Source organism: Typopeltis vanoorti, chromosome 7, assembly GCF_054136105.1.
Source record: "Typopeltis vanoorti isolate ZY-2024b chromosome 7, IOZ_Tvanoo_1.0, whole genome shotgun sequence".
Lineage (NCBI taxonomy): Eukaryota > Metazoa > Arthropoda > Arachnida > Uropygi > Thelyphonidae > Typopeltis > Typopeltis vanoorti.
This window is the reverse complement of record NC_143555.1, coordinates 52,665,625-52,686,571: the sequence shown is the minus strand read 5'-3', so window position 1 is coordinate 52,686,571 and position 20,947 is coordinate 52,665,625. Positions and strand designations below refer to the sequence as shown.

The window sequence follows — 20,947 nt, the reverse complement described above, 5'->3', positions numbered from 1 at the left end:
ACAATTAGCTGTAGGATAACTTTGAGTACTTTAATTTATCAATTAATTGTAACCAAATCTGCATAGAGTCAGGAACAATGTGTTTGTTTTTAGATATATTAGACATTAGACAACAATAATGAAGGAGAATGTTATATTTGGTTGGTATATTTGAATTACTCAAGTGTGTAATTTGAAAGAGGACAAGGCTTACCTCCTTTGACTACAATCATGCAATCTCAAAAGCTCTGGCAGAAAACGGGACATTCAGGACCATGAACATGGTTACCCATTGTAAATATTGGCAAAAAATTTATAAATTAGTTATAGAAAATTATATATTAAAAACTTGTTTATATTGCTGTCCTAAACACTTCAGTTCACATATTACGCATGCAAAACACATGAAACTTAGAAAACAAAAACAGCAACTCATGACAAATTACAATGTTCAATTAGATTGGTTGCCACAATAACCAATTGCAGCCACTGATTTCTGGGTTCTATTATCTCAGCACACACCCTGCCTTGCCTCCTGAGTTGTTTAAAACTACTGAAACACTAAGAATTTGACCTGGTGTGACATCCATGCGTCTGTTCGAAGGGTTCAAAAGTGTCTGTACACCAGGGCTATCAATAGAAATTTGCTGCAATGTTTACTCATTGAAAAGTGTCCTCTTCATGAAGTATCAGTACGTTATGTTTAATTTTAGGAATTATGCAAAGCCAGGAAACAATTAGGGGAGTCCTTAACATGTATAAATGGAAAAATATAATATTCGTGATATTGCTATTCTGTGGGTGTACAGCACTCTGAATACATGCCTCTAGTGGATGTACTAAATAAAATAATTTGAGCACTTGTGAAGATGCTTCACATGAGATAGAGAACGAGAGAGAGAAGCCATATACAAAGAACTATGCAGTAATGATCAGTGTTGCCAATTTAGCACTTTTGGAGCTAGATCTAGCTCCTTTTTTTCTTCCTTAGCTCCAAAAATTTTAATCTAGCACCTAGCTCAAAATCTAGCTCCTTCAGAGCTAGTTTCAGTTCTTTTTAATTGTTTTTATAACTTACTGTTAAAGAAATTGTTTTAAAAGTTTTCCAGATGTTCGCATTTGATAAAGAATTGTATTGTATGTTTGGTGCAAGCATCGTACACGTTTCAAACGCACGATGATGTCAGTCAGTCACGTGACCCAACAGTCTGCCATTTTGTCGCCTTAAAGTTGATAGCACCACTACAAGTTAGTCTTTGCACAGTATTCTGGTTGGTAGTTACGATAGTGAGTGGGAAGTTTTCAAAGACTGATCATAATTCATTGCAGTAAAGAGTTGTATACCCTTCTTCAAAAATGAGCAAAGAGAAAAATAAAACTTAAAAGCAAAATTTTAGGAGGGAGTGGTTGCAAATGGGAATGATTAGTAAATGGTTGTGTGAAGTTCCTGGTGACACTACAAAAGGCCACTGTAAGTTTTGCAGATGTGATATAATAAATTTTCTACATCCCCCGAAACCTCTTCATCGTCCTTTAAAAAAACCAGGTGTTTACAAAATTTATTGTTCTTGCAGCAGCTGCTATGTAGGACAGACAGGAAGATCTGGGGAAATACGCATTAACGAACATCAAAAGGATGTGCAAAACAGAAGAGAACACAAATCAGGTCTGGCTTTCCATACCACTTCCACCGACCACAATGTACTCTGGCAGAAAACAAACATGTCGTACATTGAAAAAAACTGTTACATAAGGAAATTTAAAGATGCTGCAAACATGCTTAAAATACCAACACAATGCAATAAAAATCAAGGATTAATTCTCCACCAAATTTGGTCAGCTTTAATAAAAATATACCTCAATGCTTGTTTCTACACACTGATGATGTACTGTTATTTTCAATATGAAATATCTGTACTTTCATTTCATTAAAGTTAATTACTGTAGTTATCATGTAATTTATTGTTTATAGTCATGCCACACGTACCTTTAAACATTAGAATTGCAGAATTGGATCCTCTGACCAGGCCTTCTGAATTTATGCAATGTCACTGTAAAGCTTTAATGCCTCAATATTTGAGCATTTTTAGTTGAACATTTTCTACTCCAGCTTAAATGAAATATCTACTTTCATTTCATTAAAGTTAATTACTGTGGTTATTGTGTAATTTATTGTTTATAGTCACTTGCCACAGGTACCTTTAAAGATTAAAATTGCATAGAATTGGACCCTCTGATCAGGCCTTCTGATATGGAATGTCACTGTAAAGCTTTAATGCCTTCATATTTGAACATTTTTAGTTGAATATTTTCTACTCCAGCTGCCTTTCCACATTTCAGATTTTTGATGACTTTTTTCTGCTTTGAGTATGGATATGTATTCCAGTTGCATTCCTTCCTGTTGAATGTTTTCTACCATTGTACTACCACTGCTTGTTTCATTCAGCAGTCTTTCAAAGTAATTATTCCAGATATCTAGAATATCTTTGTGTTTATGTCACCTTTATCATCTCTGACCCTTCTACAGTACTCTTACCTCTATTTTAACCTTTATATAAATGATTGGATTGCAGGGGATATGCAGTTGTTTCCAGATGATACGAAGCTGAGAAGAGTTATTAGTAACAGTGAAGATGCAGCAGCCCTACAAAAGGATTCGAATAAACTAGACAGGTGGGTAAATGAATGGGGATGTCGGTTTAATGCTGCAAATGCTGTAAAGTCTTGAAGTTTGGGATACATCAATGGGAGGCTGCATACTTGATTGGAGGAACCAGGGGAGACAAGAGATCTGGGGGGTGATGATTGATAGAAAACTGAAATTCAGGGAACATATTACAAAGGTAGTGAAGGTAACCCAGAAGATTGCTGCAATATTGAGAAGGATGCTGACCTGCAGAGATAAAAGAGTTATCATTCCATTGTATAAGACCCTGATCAGACCACACTTAGACTATTGTTCTCAAATTTGGTCCCCAGGATTTGAAGAGAATAAATTAACTGTGGAAAGGGCACAGAGGCAGATAACAAAGATGGTTTCAGGACTGTACAATGTTAGTTATGAAAATTGGCTGAGGGAATGTGGACCGCAGAGTTTGGTAGATAGCAAAAGGAGAGGTGATATGATTGAGACTTTTAAACTGTCGAGAAGTAGTTACAGGGTTGACGCTGGAGAGTTTTTTTCGCTTGGTGGAACAGTGGGAAGGAGCAATGACAAGGGGCCATCCCTGAGAGTTGCAAAAGGAAACGTGGCCAGTTTGCCTCTTTTGCAGGATGAAAAACACTTAGTTTCCAGGAGGAAAAACCATACTACTCTATATGAGACCAGCCAACCATGGAGGCCTGAATAATAATAATTTCTAAGCTTTCTTAATAAACTCCAGAATATTTTGTTATGTTCCTGCTATTGATTTTCTATGTTCTTACTAATGTCTTCTCATGTCTTTACACAGTACTTTACTTTCTTACATTTTTCACTGTATTCTCTAAGAGCAAAAGCTGACTTACTTGATAGGAATTTTTTATATACTTTCTTCTTTTCCTTTCATGTTTTCCTATTATACCTGTATAAATAACAATTATTATTATTATCACTGTCATAATTATTGCACATACACCTCCATGAAGTTCAAACACTCATCATGGGAGACCTAAAGTATCAACACAATATATCTGTCATACCTCTCTTTGAATCCATTTACAGACAATGAACTGACAACTAACCTGGCAATCCATTCTATTCATTCACCACTCTTCAAGTGAAAAATATAATCCTCACCCCTACTAATCACATTCTTACTCAACTTGCAGGGATGACCTTTCATTTGGTCCCCTTTAGCCAAGTGCTAAAACATTTCCTCTGCATCAATCCTATAAAACTCTTTAAGTAACTTACATGTTTCTGCCATATCCCCTCTTTTATTTGTCTATCAACCAACTTTTGCAACCCATAAACGTCAATCTATGTTCATAGGGAGCATCCCACAGGCTACTCACCAATCCTGGTTACTCACCACCATCATTTCCTCATTCCAAGAAATCCAGGTGACCAAATCTGAGCACAGTAATCCAGTAAATATAAAGTTATTCATTCTGGCTTAGATTGCAAGTTGTGTACCACATTGATAAAATTATAGAAAATACATCAAAGTAAGGATTTGGGGTAATGGAGTGGATATAAAGAGTTGAAGTTTACAGGGCATGATGATAAGGTCACCCAAGTAGTTCACAGATTCAAGACTTATATATTGCCCTCATACAATATCATATTCTTATCCACCCATTCTTTAATTCTCTTTTTGATCAATTTTTACCATACTTTTATAGCACCACTCCTGAGATACTAATTAAGGAGTATCACTTGCTACTGCAGTATCACTTATATCGCATGCTACTGCAGTCTTAGAACCTCCCTTATGCAAGAGAATTATTTTGCCCTCTTTCCATTCCCTTGGAACTCTACCACACGACTTCAATTATAGAGCCTACTCAGAGGCACTGCCAGTTCCCCTGCCCATGCTCATAAAATGTGAGCTGATATTTTATGTCATCCCATAACTGTATTTATATTAAAATTCTGCCATATCCTAAGAACTTCAACTTCATCCACCTCTATCTCACATCAATCCCTGTCACAGCAGTAACCTCAACTGGACGATATATCGTTGCAAAGTAGTCCCTCAGTAACTCAACTATTTGTCTGCTTCTGTCATCTCGCTACCATCTTTTTCTTCATCTATGATCTCTTATGGTTTTAAGCGTCGAGATTTTGCCAAAGAGATTGCCATGCTGTCCTGTCCAAGGCTCGTTCTTTTGCTTCTTTCTAGTTAATTCCCTTCTTTTCCAATTTTACTTTAATTTCCTTTTGCTAACCTTTCCTGGGCTTGCCTATGTTTCTTTATCCTATTTTCTGGCTTTCATATACGGTTTTGCTATTTTTCCTTCTTCTATTTGATTAAGATGTCCAAACCACCTCATTTGGGCTTGTGTTATGAATTGGTTCAGAGTGCAACTTGAAGACTGTCTCTCATAGTTTGATTTCTTATTCGGTCTAGTTTTTTGTGCCACTTTCCAAGATATTTCATTTCAATTGTTTGTATTTTATTTGTGTTTCCTGTTGTTAAACACCAACATGTTAATATTGGTACAAACATTGAATGGTACACTGCCATTTTGGTATTCTGGGTAACTTCTTTCTTATCTAGGAGTGGGCCTTTCATTGCATAGAATAGCTTTGTTTCCCCCAGTTATCCTGTTGTTAATTTCTGTGTCTAGTCTACCATTTTCTTATATATATATATATATGATCCCAAGTATTTAAAGGAGGGAACTTGTTCCAGTTGATGGTTCTCTATTTTAATTATGTGTTTTGATTGGTTTCTAGATATGATCATTGTTTTAGTTTTATTTACGATCATATTCCTTTTCTTTGTTTCTTCATACCAAATGTTGATGTTGTACTGCAAATCTTCAGCTGTATTTGCTAGAATCACTACATCATCTGTAAAAGCAATGTGTGAAATCCTGGTTTCTTTCAGTTTCCTGTATCCTATAAATAATAATTATTCTTTTTTATGGAACTTTTTTGTTTTTGTTTGGCATGCCATTAAAAATGAATCCATTACCATAATGAAAAAAAATGGGCTGAGGATACAGCCTTGCCTCACTCCTACATTTGTTTCAAATGCTTTTGATCTATTATTACAGGTTCTTACATATTTTCTATCACTTTTGTAGAGGCTTTGTATGGCTGCTATTAAGATATCTTGTATCTTGTTTTTCTTTAATGTTTGCCATATTAAGTGTCTGGGAACTCACTCAAAGGCCTTTTCGAAATCTATAAAACATGCATATAGTTCTTTTCCATATTCCAATGTTTTCTCTGATATTTGTCTTACACTGAAGATAAGATCCTGTTGTAAAATCTCGAGGGAAATAACTTTTTTAGAGAATTTTCGCTAAATATTTTACAATTTTTTGTCTCAAATTACAAGAAAAAAATGTACTTAGTTGTAATAATATAAAAGAATGAATTGCAGTTAGAATGCACCTAGACTTTAGACTTGTTTGTAAAAGCTTAAGAGGAGTTAACCCGGATTAGCACTGAATACCACCAAAATCATAAGATCTGGTGGGCAGCTATTTTTTTATAATGTGTTATGTGAATGCGCCTCGAAATCATAAAGGATTGAGAGAGGTTACTTGTTAACTAGCAGGTAAACTGAATGTGAAATAACGGAAGTATATGTATTGTTAAGTATGTCTAATTCATAAGTTGTTTGTGATAGCGTCTGAATTAGTATCAATTAAGTATTGATTGTGTTGTAAGAAAGTTAATGTAATCCCTCCTGAAATATTTATGCATGCTTTGTAAGCCCAGTTGTGTCATAGAAGACACTTTTATATCAAGGTACAATAGATTTTTCTGATAGTGAAAGCACCATAGTTTCTGTTGCTCAGATACCAAGTAATATTGTGTGTTTAAAGTGCTTTTGATTATGTTATTTGATTAAGTTATTTTCTGATAGTGAAAGCACTATAGTTTCTGTTGCTCAGATAGCAAGTAATATGGTGTGTTCAAGTGCTCTTGATTAAGTTAATCTTTAATCAACTTTTATATGCTCTGTACCATATCTTTTAGTTTGATAATAAACATGTTTTTATTTTGTAATTACCTGGTTCTCATTCCTTAGCCAATGCACTATCCCGAAAATATTAATGAGCCTGCGGGAATAGAATATAGTAACGACTTGCATGTAAAGAAATTGTATAGAAGTTTTAAATTAATTTTGTCATCTTCTTGCCCTGACTTTCAAACATAAAAAGATCAATTAAGTGGGGCAGTCGTTAAGATCAAATAAATTTCTTAACTGATATTGTGCGATTGCTCAGGGATTGTTACGTTAGATAGACTTATTACACGAGGTCTATCTGGCTACAGAAAAAAAAAAGGAGGGGGCAAGAATAAATTTAAGTAAGGAAGTAGACAAATAGACATATAAAAAGAATAGATAAAATAAAAATAAAGAAGAGATATACAACTTACGAAGGCACAGCAGATAATAAGAATATTAAAGAAACAACAAAATTTACAATGGTGCAGCGGTCAGCAGGATAAAATGGACATAACAAAATTCAAGTGAAGTGGTTTGGATAGTTTTGGCTTAATGAACAGGTAAAATTTAGCAAGTAGCAATTTTTTGCAATTTGAAATTGAATTAATATGAGTTTTGATAGTACTGATTGTAAGCTAACTAGCACTGACATAAGAATGGATGACAAGGAGTTTTTTAGGACAGTAAATCCTCACCTTGTTATTCCATCTTTCTCCGGAGACGATAATGATGATATTCATTCCTATTTTGGTTTTGTAGAGGAATTAAGAAAAATTGGAAGGTGGATGGACTTCAAGTTACTGATTCTCCTAAGAAACAAACTGGTTGGTAAAGCAAAGATCTTTTTAAATGCTTCCCCTATTCTTAGAAACACGTTAGAGTATTCAAAGTTTAAAGATACTTTGATATCCCAATATTCCAAGTGTTGAATGTAAGCCCCAATCTTTGGAAGTTACAGAAATGGGCAAGGAAACAAAGAAAGTGTCAGACTTCTATAATAGATCGCTAACTCTTTCAAGTAGTCTGAGTGTTTCTGAGGACTATAAGCCGCATTTAGATTGGGCAGTTTTTCATCAATTTCGATTGGGATTAAGGGAAGTACTAAAAAGAAACAGCATATAAAAAAAAAATAAAGAACTGGAAGAGTGTTACCTCGCAGTCAGAGACAGAGAGGAGAGGCTTGGTGATATACATCCCGCCTCTATCCCCAAACAGGTACACTCTATTAAACAAATAGATGATTCCACCTGTAACCCTAAAAAAGATCTTGATACACTGAAAGAAAAATCCCCAAGAGAAGTGGAAGAAAAGGACATAGACCTAGAGAATAAAAAGGTTGTGGACGAAGAGAAATTAACCACCAAACCTAAGTTAACTGATTCCTTTGACATGGAGTCTGTAACATTATTAAGCATGAGATAGAGAGGTTACATCAACCAGTAATGGAGCGACTAGATGTCATTATCAAAGAATTAGGCGAGCTCAAAATGATGGCCCCCAAATTTAATACGTTAGGAAAGGGGGGATAGTGAAGAGAAAGAAGAAAGCCACCTAAATGTAACAAGGTAGGACATTTGGCTAATAACTGCTTTATGAGAAGAAATTCACCCCTCTAGAGGAATGAGATATGAATCAAATGTGATGCTTACTAAGAAATGTTCTCAAAATGACCAGAGAAACAGAAAAGAGTACATCAGAAAGAGACCTGATAGTTCTTTGATGTCATTCAAGGCTTGGTAGAAAGGACACCCTGTAATATCCTAATGGATACTGGGTCCCACGTCTCGGCTATAACCGGGTCGTTCTTCAAGAGAGTAAGTACCCGTATCACAAATGACGTGACAGAGCTGAGAAAGCCAATCAAGCTAACAGGCATTTCAAAAACTGATGTATGTACTCAGAGAAAGATAAAAGTAGGCATTAAGCTACCCGAGTTTGATTTGAACGTTTCCCAAGAATTGTTAATTCTTCCAAAATCCTCTAGTCCAAGCACTCAAATTATTTTGGGATTGAATTTTCTGCAAAAGCGCAACTTCTCCTATGATTTCCATAAAAGGAATGTTTCCCTAATGGGAGTTGAACGTGCACAAAATGGGAGCAGTAATCCTAGGTCTCAGGCAGAAAAGGTTGACAAAGGAACCAAGCCAGTAAATAAAGGCAGGGATATCATAAATCGACACAGAAAGAAAGATAAAGACAAGTACCGACTTAAATCGAATAACTCTTCCGGTATTCCCGTAGTGAACGGAAGTCTCAAAAATGGAATGGTTACGGAGTCATATGCCATTTCCAGTGTTACACTGGCTGACCCTGTTAAAAGGGAAGATAATAACATAGGCAAGCTGAGCAGTGCTGAGACTATTGGAAGAGTCATATACAAACCTACTCATCGCCAAACCTTGGGGCCCATATTATAGAAGCTCAGAAGGGAGATCCTGAGTTGAGGAGTATGTATGAAAAAATTAAGAGAGGTGATCAAATTCCAAAGAAACACTTCACCTATATGAAGACGGACTTCTCTTGTCAAAGAAGAGCATCTTGGGAAAATTTGCTGAAAGGGTTCTTGTTCCAAGAGTAGTGATTCCATGGATATTTTACAAGTTCAATGATTCAAACGGACATAAGGGATTTGATAAAACGTGACATCAGATTAAAGAAAAGTACAGATGGAAAGGAATGAAAAATGATGTCACCAATTATGTGGCAACTTGTCGTATGTGTCAACCAAAGTTTGAAAATTGAAAGTGTAAGAGACTAGTCAAGGTCATCTCCAGAGAATGACAGACAAAAAAAAAAAATCAAAAAAATAAACCTTAAGTTTATTTTTTTAGAGGAAAGGGTGGCTTTTGTAAAATCTCGCAAGAAATAATTTTTTTAAAGAATTTTCGCTAAATATTTTACAATTTTTTGTCTCAAATTATAAGAAAAAAATGTACTTAGTTAGTTGTAATAATATAAAAAAATAAATTACTGTTAGAATGCACCTGCACTTTAGACTTGTTTGTAAAAGCTTAAGAGGAGTTAACCCGGATTAGCACTGAATACCACCAAAATCATAAGATCTGGTGGGCGGCCAGCAATGACGTCAAATCTTTCGTTGATTTCTAGGTAATCCAGGAATACTCTTACTTAAGAACAAAGGAAGGAAAACGGAATAAAAGGCAATGCAGCACGTGGTTGTAGTCTTTTTGATCCTTGGCTTCATGCTTGACTCTTCACCATTGAGGTCTGTGGGAGCTCCTTCCCGCAATCCAGGAGGATCATTTTCCCGCTGTCGTAGCCCGAAGTTCACCGCAGCCAGCTCGCTCTAGGCTCCCGGTAGCTACAGCAGAACAACAGAGTCCGACGAAGGAAAGTTCTCGAGAGTCTACCGGATGGAAGATGTTCCAGTTTCAATGTGTATTACCAAATGAAAGTCAGACTTTCCTCTTGAGATTGTTAGCAAGTAAATCCATTATTTTTTTATAATGTGTTATGTGAATGCGCCTCGAAATCATAAAGGATTGAGAGAGGTTACTTGTTAACTAGCAGGTAAACTGAATGTGAAATAACGGAAGTATATGTATTGTTAAGTATGTCTAATTCATAAGTTGTTTGTGATAGCGTCTGAATTAGTATCAATTAAGTATTGATTGTGTTGTAAGAAAGTTAATGTAATCCCTCCTGAAATATTTATGCATGCTTTGTAAGCCCAGTTGTGTCATAGAAGACACTTTTATATCAAGGTACAATAGATTTTTCTGAGAGTGAAAGCACCATAGTTTCTGTTGCTCAGATACCAAGTAATATTGTGTGTTTAAAGTGCTTTTGATTATGTTATTTGATTAAGTGATTAAGTTATTTTCTGATAGTGAAAGCACTACAGTTTCTGTTGCTCAGATAGCAAGTAATATTGTATGTTAAAGTGCTCTTGATTAAGTTCATTTTAATCAACTTTTATATCCTCTGTATCATATCTTTTAGTTTGATAATAAACATGCTTTTGTTTTGTAATTACCTGGTTCTCATTCCTTAGCCAATGCACTATCCTGAATATGTTAACGAGCCATGACTTGCATGTAAAGAAATTGTATAGAAGTTTTAAATTAATTTTGCCATCTTCTCGCCCTGACATTCAAACATAAAAAGATCAATTAAGTGGCGCAGTCGTTAAGATCAAATAAATTTCTTAACTGATATTGTGCGATTGCTCAGGGACTGTTACATTAGATAGACTTATTACACGAGGTCTATCTAGCTACAGAAAAAGGAAGGGAGGGAAAGAATAAATTTAAGTAAGGAAGTAGACAAATAGACATATAAAAAGAATAAATAAAATAAAAATAAAGAAGAGATATAAAACTTACAAAGGCACAGCAGATAATAAGAATATTATTACAGAAACAACAAAATTTACAATGGTACAGCCGTCGGCAGGATAAAATCCACATTATAAAATTCAAGTGAAGTGGATTGGGATCGTTTTGGCTTAACGAACAGGTAAAGTTTAGCAAGTAGCAATTTTTTGTTTTTATATGAGTTGTGACAGTACTGATTTGTAAGCTAACTAGCACTGACTTAAGAATGGATGACAAGGAGTTTTTTAGGACTGTAAATCCTAACCCTGTTATTCCATCATTCTCCGGGGACGATAATGATGATATTCATTCCTATTTTGGTTCTGTAGAGGAATTAAGAAAAATTGGGACATTATATCAAGCAATATTTAGTCTTTATTTGAGTTGTAAGTCAGCAGTTAGAATTGAAGGAAGTACAAGAAGATGGTTTAATGTTAAATCTGGTGTGAGACAAGGATGTACATTATCCCCTCTGTTATTCATTATCTATATGGATCACAGTATGAAGGAAAGTGGTATTAAACATGATATCAAAATTGGAGATGTTAATGTCAGCTCTTTGCTTTATGCAGACGATGTTATACTTCTAAATAAATCTGCTACAAGTTTGCAAGATTCTGTGACTAAATTGAATAATTGTTGTAATAGATTTGGTATGAAGGTCAGCAATAAAAAGACAAAGACAATGAAAATAGGTAGAATCATTGAAAATGTCAACTGCGTTTTGAATGGAGAACCTGTGGAACAAGTAAAACATTTCAGCTACTTAGGCACGATATTTAGTGAAGATGACAAATTAAATATGGAAATTGACAACAGAATCAACAAAACTGGTATGGTAGGAAGTCAACTGAATAAATTCATATGGAATAAGAGAGAAATTAGTCGGAACACTAAATTAGCTGTATACAAGAGAGTGTTCAAACCAGTTTTAACTTATGGATCTGAGAGCTGGGTCAGAAGTAAAACACTTGACCAAAGACTAGAGACCGCAGATATGAGTCCTGAGAAAGATTAGAGGCGTGAACAGATGGCATCAATGGCAATATCATATTAAAAACGAGGATATTAGGAAAGAACTTGACATTGTCAACATCCAGGAATGCATTAGCAGAGCTAATCTCAGGTTTATGGTCACTTAAACAGAATGGGAGAGGAACAATTAGCAAAACAAGTATTCTCTGCCAGGTTGAGAGGAAAAAAGGAAGACCAAGATATAGGTGGATTGATACAGTAAAAAGTTCTTTAGAAGATAGAGATATAAGATCTGATAATGTTGGAGTCTTGACAAGTAACAGACTGATTTGGAGGAAAATTGTAGATAGGAAGTTAGTAATGATGTAAATTTTTCATGTAGTACTATCATATCCTGTACACCCCTTGAGGGTACATGGTAGGAATTTGATGATGACAGTTCATTTGCATGAATTTCCTCACTTTGATCTATTTTGCTTGCATATCTTGGTCTTAGGGTTCTATTTTTTCCCATGTCCTGCATCTTCCAATAATTCTTGGCAGTACTATTTCCACCTTTAAATGATGTATTTGGAATTTGTGAGTAAATTTCCCTCCTTATTTCTGATAAACTTAATGGGGCATTCTTTCTCTGCCCTGATTCTTCTAAAAACATTAATGAAGAGTTTGGAAGTTTTTTCCCACTTGGTTAGACTATAAATAAATTTAGTTTAATCCTTCATCCAAGTATACATATATTGGTCGATTGGTAGAGCCTCTGCTACTAATAGCTCAGTTAAGTAAGTTTGAGCGTGGTTAGTAGTTGGAAGGGATCCGATCGTTCAATGCTGTTGGCACACTCTCCCTCGATGAGTCTTTGGACTCCCTGGAGGTGTCAAATAATAATAATAATATAGACTTGTTGTTGCTCCCAATGTAAAAGTACAACCAATAGATATTAATAATAGGACTTGAACATTAATGTAGTAAGTTCTTTTTTTTTTTTTTTCTTCACCAGAGGTCAGGCCAATAAATGTTGTAACGGTTGGTCAGTAACTTCAGCACCATGTAGATTGTAGTGTAGCTTGTTTCTCTGTATATAGTATATATGCTCCACAAGATGACCTTGATATAAAGGTCGAAACGTCAAGTGTGGATTTTGGTTCATATTAAACTCAAATTTTACTTAAACACGGTAGTTGTCTCCATAATTTTCAAAAATGTATTCAGATCACCATGTAAGCCTAAAAGAAAGGTTTATCCAAGTGTAAGCAAACAAAGTTTGCAACTGAAGTATCTTCAGGACTGAGGCAACTCGTGGTAAAGGTGAACCAAGCTCTCATCAGCCATGTCTACGTTAACTTCACAGGCTACAGCACTGCCATTCATTACCCCCACCACACCACACCACACACACACCCAGGACCTGGGTGATAGCAACAGCCTTTATTGAGATCTCGTCAGGGAGAGCCAGACCCAGAAGTGGTGATACTAAGGCAGAAGCAACGGAGAAGTCATATTTACCTATACGAGTTGCCAAAAGGTGTACCACCTTATTATTAAATGACTGGATTTAAGAAAGATGTTGGAAGTTTTTCCACTTGGTTAGACTTTAATAAATTTAGTTTAATCCTTTATCCAAGTGTAAGCAAACTTTGCTTGATTTAGAGAAAGACGTTGGAAGTCTTTTTTCCACTTGGTTAGACTATATCTCTTTTTCTACTTCTTTCATCTTCTCTTCTATTTTACTTTTATACTCAATGGCTGTTTCTTCCTTTAGTTTGTAGTTCTTTATCTTAACATTTATTCCTTTGCTACTTTTTCTACATTTTTCAACTTTTATTTTATGGATCGTTTCGAATATTAATAAGCAGTGGTCACTGCCTATTTCAGGACCTCTATAGACTCCTGCATTTTTTTGTATACTTCCAGTACAACCTGCTTATGATGGCATAGTCAATTATAGATTTTTAATTTCTACTGGGCTCTTCCCTGGTAAACTTATGGATTTCTTTATGATTGAACTTGATTAGACTATTCACTATTACTAAATTATTTATAAGGCAAAGATTTATTATTCTTTCTCCATTATTATTCCAGGTTATTTCTCCTTGTGATCCCAACACTTGTTTCGTTTCCTCGTCTACTTGATTCCCTACCTGACCATTAAGGTCTCCTAGTAGTATAATATGCCCTTGAACTTCTTCAATTGCTTTTTTAAGCAATTGAAGAATACATCTTTAATTTCTTTATTAGCATTAGCATTTGAGCCATATGCAACAATTACAGTGAATACTTGGTTATCTGATATCTATAGTGATCTTAAATCAAAAAACCAAGTATGTAATTGCCCAAATGATAATGCTAATAAAGAAATTAAAGATACATTCTTCGAGCGCTACCATCAGCACATGTTACAGTTATCCTCCCATGATCATTCTTCCTCTTACTTGCCACATAACGATAAAACTCTTTGGGATCTTTGACCTGCTGAGCTAGTTTTTTCTCATAATCTGATTGTGCATTTATTACCATGCTGGCCATCTTTCTGCCTGATCATTATACTGCTTGTGAGCTTGCTTTTCACCTTTCTCCTTATATAACCTCCATAACACTTATTTTTTGTAGCACTTGATTAATGATACTACTCATTAATCTAACTCCTACCTGATTAACCCTCCTGAGCTGGGTATACAATATGATATTGATTCCTCCAGATACCCACTGACTAGTTCACATGGTGCTAACATCCTTTCTTTGAAGGTTTTTATCCCATGGTACTGCTTCAAGTTTCCTACTAGGTGTATCATAATCATCTGCCTTGTAGTTCAACATATACCATTTGCTCATAGCAAATTCCATGTTTTGCAACCTCCCAAGTGAAGACTGCCGGATCACTCTCCCAATCAGAGAAAATGTATTTACCTTGGTTATGGATAGTACTTCTGATCCTATAAGCAGATGCAATACTTCCATACCCCAAGTCCCCCTCAATCACATGTGTCTCAATGAATTATCTCATAGGTGAATAAATTCCATGTTCCTCTTATCATGTGCTCTTTTCTCCTTCTAATCTATGTGTCCACAGTTGAAATACAGTGGCAACCTGTGAAGTTTTAAGTGGGGGTGCTGCCTATACACAATAATTTTTAAAAAATTCTTTTTTTTCCTAATCAGTAACCAATTTATTAATAAATAAATCTGTAGATTTATTTATTAATAAATTGGTTACTGATTAGGGGAAAAAATGATTTTTTTTTTAAATTTTACATAGACAGCACCTCCACTTAAAACTTTACGGGCCACCACTGTTGAAATCCCTCATCCACATTCATTGTACTTATATGCTAATGCATGTCTTGCATGTTATTTCTGGCATATAGCAGCATCAACCATATATTTGTTCTATATATATCAACCATATATTTGGCCTCAATCTCAACACTAGACTGTTTCAAAAGAACTGAAATTCTTTTGGGCATACTCTTTTTGGCTTCAATTCATGTGCTATTATCAGCAGTACCCTCATTCAATCCTATCTTCTCTATCCTCCATGAAAATACTAAACCCTTCACATTATATCCCTGTAACTACATCATCTGCTATTAAGCAAGTCTGACTAATGCCTATAACTTTTGGTACAGTTGCACTACCAATGCCACAAACTCCTCTCCTGTTCCTGATACTTCTGTCATTATTATCAGAAATTGTATGATCCCCTTAAGCCCCAACCACCCTTACATTCTGAAATGACTACCCCAATTGATACTGTTGCTTGAGAGATTAGATTAGGCATGCTTTGGTCATTCTTGCATTCACTTCCTGTAAATACTATACACACACTCATCTGCATTCACCTGAACTGCTTTAGTGTTTTGTTTTGTTTTTTGTGTGTATGCTTCTGCATTCTTGGTGCGCAATGCTCCCTCCAGACACCTAACTCCGAATCCATTTAAGTGCAGTCCATTACCATTATATAAATACTTCCATCAAATTAAGACCACTGGTCCACAAACTGTCACTACTTCCGCACACTGACTGATTTGCTATCAAAGTCTCCTCCTCCACAATTCACCTCTAACACACAGCATGGCAGGCCAGGAGACTTGCATTCTTCACCCTCTCATAGTTCTTTTCATCCTCCAGTAACTCCCACACATCATCTCTCAAAGAATGCTTCTAACCACTCAGGCTATTAGTACCAACCAAAACAGTGTTTTCACCCTGCCGTTTTGCATCCTGGCATCACTAATATTAATTTTTACCAGAGAAAGCTTTTAGCACCCTTTCATTAACCACTCCTGTTATAATAAAATCGCTGTGCAAAATTTCATAATAAGGTAGGGCACCAATTTTGTTGTTGTTGTTCTGCAATAAAACATAGCAACTGCATAAGAGGAAAATTTTGAAATTGCCGATGCATCTAAATCACGGTTTGCGTTGATGAGACCTTCTGTTCTAAATTCTCTTAATATCAGAAATCCATCATTTGTTGTTTTGTTTTATAAGTTCTGTCCTCAAACGCGATTCTTTTTTTTTTTATAGGCCAGTGCCAGGAGTATAGGCAAAAAATCACTCCTGCGATCTCTAAAAGGCATTCCAGCATCCAAGCGGTCAGGTGAAAAAGAAAATAAGAATAAAAAACTCACCAACAAAATTAAAAATTTGTCGTGCATCTATACGAGATAAACAATGCATGCCAAAAACATATCACATACATACGAGCAGATAGCACAACACATTTCAAATAACCCACACTCGACAAAACAGGAAATAAGAAAAATCTAGCGCCCTCCTATACTCAGAGTTATCAACCATACATTTAAACAGTATATTTTTGGATGCCATATGAAAAACGAGTCAGAATATTAAAAAAAAAAAAAAATCAGCTGACGCCTTTTTACTCCCGTATGCGAGAGTAGGCGAGGCCATTTAGCCCCATCTAACTTTTAGAGACTGAGTGGGCAGTTCAATCTCCACTGGTACCAATCAGAGATAGATGGCCCAAGGCTATCACTAATTAAGCGGTACGCAGTGAAGAGAGACGGCTCAAATGTGCCGCCATCTCGTCGTCCCTAACCCTAACACAATATATTTAATGTCTGAAATAATGTGGGTTCTACGGTCGATTTTCTTGAATTTACAGGACGAAAAACCGGAGTTTCCGGGAGGAAAAACCCGCTTGCCCGTGCCAGAGATCGACTAACTCGGGAACCGGTCGAAAAAAGGCTTAGAAAAATTTCCTCTAGTTGCCGACTAGACTCGAAACCAAGTCTTCCTTCGTGCGGCCAAGTGCTGTGGTATGCAAACGCCACATCCACTGAGCTACACAGGCCCCCGATTGCCAGAGTTTGTACTACGTACTTGGACTACTTGCATTAGCTCACGCTAGTAATCGCCGATACTTTTATAGTTTATTATACTATATTCGGCATGAAACTCTCTGATTCCAATCATTGAGTTTCTTTTATAAAACATTGTGGGATTTAATATCCCCTTAATTTAAATAATGTTTATATCGCCGAAATGAAGCCTATTGGCTATTCATATTTAAGTAACTTAATGGGTGCACCTTTTTGACAACTCGTATAGCAGAGTATATAAGTTCTTTTCGCTATACCCTTTGGTATTGAATACGAGTGTGGAATGATTCACCGGATTTTGATGAGAACGGACGTGTTACTTTAGACTGAGCCTGATTACATTGCACACGAGGTTTCTCAGTAATCTCACATTGCACGGGTGCTAACACACTGTGATTCCTACTGTCTCCCCCTCTGCACGAAAAGTGCAAGAGGTCAAATGGCCAGCAGGCCCCACCTGCAATGAGGATCAGTGGTGGTATTAAGGTTTTATAGGGAGGTAGGTTTCTAACTGTGGCCAAGTGAGAAATTGATATTCCTTTTCCCAAACTAGTAAGTTCTAAGAAGACTTTGCTAGTAGACTAATTCAGTCTACAGGACATTTGCTGGCAGGCTTCAAGCTCTGTGGGATCAAACATTGCTAGTAGTCCGTCTAGGTCTACAGGATACTTTGCTGGCAGGCCTCCGGCCCTGAGGGATTATTATACTGCTTTTAACCCATCTCTGCTGGCAGGAAATCGCCACTTTGAGATGGACAACATCAAAGATCACATCCAGTTCCTTAACAAGGAGCAGTCTCTATAGGTGCTCAAACTTATAATAAGCAAATTAGAAACTGACTGGCCAGGATTCATAAAAGAGTACATTCACTCTAATGATGGAGAAGAGGAGGAGAATGAAATCTCACATTAGGATCTCATTGCTGCTCTGTCACCCAAATCCCCCTGTCAAAACATCTCTCAAGGGGAGCACTCTTACAAAAGAAGAAGAACCATAGAACACCAGAGATGAAGACACACCAACATTAGAAGTACCAAGGAACACCGAAAAGGTTCCACCGGTAATACTAAGGGACAAGGACAAATGGACCACTGTCACTACAGCCCTTAGGGAACACAAAATTGCATATTACTGGGCAAAAAATCAAGATGAAGGAGTAAATACCCAACTAGCCTCAGTCACTGACTACAGACAGCTGACAAGACTAATGGATAACAAAAGTCTCCCATATCATACTTTTGCTTTACCCAGTGAGAAAAAATCTCAAGGTTGTGCTTCACGGAGTGACCGAGAGTGTCACCTGTGAAGAAGTCACCACTGACCTTATGAGTCGGAACCTAACACCAGTGAAAGTGAGCAGGATGCTTAGAGCAGATAAACGGCCAATGCCACTGATACTTGTAGAAATTGATAAGACACAAAAAGAGTTCTATGAATTAACAACGATATGTGGCCTCGGAATTTCTACTGAACCACTAAGGAAGAGATCAACAGCTGGGCAGTGCCATAGGTGCCAAAGGTTTGGCCATGCCCAAAATCTTTGCAAGGCAAATTACAGGTGATTAAAATGTGGAGAGGGCCACCAGACAGTCATGTGTACAAAACCAAGATCCACTCCATCTAAATGTGCCAATTGTGGAGGACCTCACCCTGCAAACTACAAGGGATGCATTACACACCCAAATAATCGAGAGCTACAAAAAAACTACCCTTCCAACACAATTCAGCGATGCTCAAGACAGCCGTGCCAGTCACACCCCAGCCCAAACTATCTATAGCCCAACAACTCAAGAAAGGAAACAAATGCCTAAAACTTATGCATAGGCAGCACGAACAAAGGCTACTCCATCTCATGATCATATAGGCTCAAATCTAACATCAGTACTAACTGCCTCACTAGCTACCATGTTACAAGAATTCAGTATGACGAATCCTCCGCCGTCCTCCACGAAAAGATTCCTACAAGGTACGCACTCAATTCTGACTGCCCTCAACAACGAATAGAAGAAAATTCCATCCCAACTCTCGCATGATCACAGCATGGAATACCAACGGATTCAGCAATAAAACTCTAGAACTACAAGAGTTCTCTCACAGGCATAATCCTGACATAATACTGGTAAACGAAACACATCTCAGACCAGCAAATAATCCCAAATTACGGAACTATACTATGTACAAAACAGATAGACTAACCGGAAGCGGAGGAGGAACAGCTATATACATTAAAAACTACCTAAGCCACAATGTTCTGACCAATCCCCAAACCAAGAACTTAGAGATAATTTGGCATTGAAGTTAATACCAACAATGCTGGCAATATTAAAATCTATGCTGTATATAATCCACCCAGCATTCCATTGCTTGTGTCTGACTTGGACTCCATTCTCGGCTTCACTGACTCCATCATCATGGCTGGTGATTTGAATGCCAAACATACAGCTTGGCATAGCTCCACAATCAACGATAAAGGTCGAATTCTATATAATTATTTAACGCAAAATTCTATTGTTGTAACCGGACCCACAGAGCCCACTCATCACAGCTCAACTGGAAGTTCAGATGTACTTGACATAGTTGTCCTCAAAAACATCAGATACCAATATCAGCTGGAAACAATAAATGAACTTTCCTCAGATCATAACCCTATTCTGCATCAACTTGGTACACAAGAACAATTCTCCACTCCCCACTCTTTCATATCTTGGGACAAACTCTCCAGAATCCTACCTGATCACATTGGCCCAGTCCCTACTATTCACACTAAAGAGGAGATAGAAATGGCTGCAAACAACTTTACCAATCAAATCAAAAATGCAATAAAGTCAATTACCCAAACTACAGTCTTTCACCCTAGTGGACGGATCCCCGAGGATATTATGGATTTGATTAGACTGAAAAACAAGGCCAGAAAGAGGTATCATAAGACAAGAGCCCCTCAAGATAAAGCAAACTTGAATCAATTAAACAGATATGTACGTAAAGCCCTCCAAAAGCATTGAAACCAAGAATGGGATCTAAGCTAACAAAATTAAACCCTGAGGACAACTTCACAACTCCATATGGAAGTTTCTGAGAACCTTCCCCACCAAAAGACAACTTTTACCCCCAATTCAAACCTCGAATGGTATAGCTCACACTGATGGGGAAAAGGCAGAGGCTCTGGCTGACAGCTTGGAAAGTCAATGCAACCCTTCATGTGAAAATTTGAACATCAATCTTATCTACAAGATTCATTGCCAAGTTAGGCAGGCCATAACACAACAAAAAGATGACCTAGAACCTCTCACACCTACTTCTCCAAAAGAAGTTATAAACATTATAACCCATCTGAACAACAATAAAGCTCCAGGCTCAGATGGAATTACAAACAAAATAATTAAACTACTCCCCAGAAAAGCAATCGTGCATCTAGTCAACATAATTAATGCCATCCTCAGACTCCAGTATTTCCCTTTAACATGGAAAATAGCAGATGTCACACCAATCGAAAAGATGGGAAAAAACGCTCAACTCCCTGAAAACTACAGACCTATCAGTCTTCTGTCTAACCTTGGAAAGATCGCAGAAAAAGTAATCCTCACAAGACTTCAATTACAAACGGATAAACTAGGTATAATCCCAAATGAACAATTTGGACTTAGAAAAAACCACTCCACCGTTCAGCAGATTCACAGGCTGATCGAATACATTTCCGAAG

General features: G+C 36.7%; 1 protein-coding gene across 2 annotated transcripts in view; it reads right to left on the bottom strand.

Moving 5' to 3' along the window:
- LOC150104678 (histone deacetylase 8-like) overlaps positions 1 to 16,637 on the bottom strand; it is a 210,845-nt gene extending 194,208 nt beyond the window's left edge. Inside the window, exon 1 of one of the 2 annotated variants that reach the window (XM_090395875.1) lies at positions 16,534 to 16,637. Coding sequence is in view for 1 of the 2 variants with exons in the window: in XM_090395877.1 (XP_090252003.1) it covers positions 16,534 to 16,560 (27 nt within the window). In the remaining variant the exon portion in view is untranslated. The remainder of the gene's footprint in view (positions 1 to 16,533) is intronic. The other variant, XM_090395877.1, reaches the window with a different exon arrangement.
- Between the last annotated feature and the right edge of the window lie 4,310 nt (positions 16,638 to 20,947).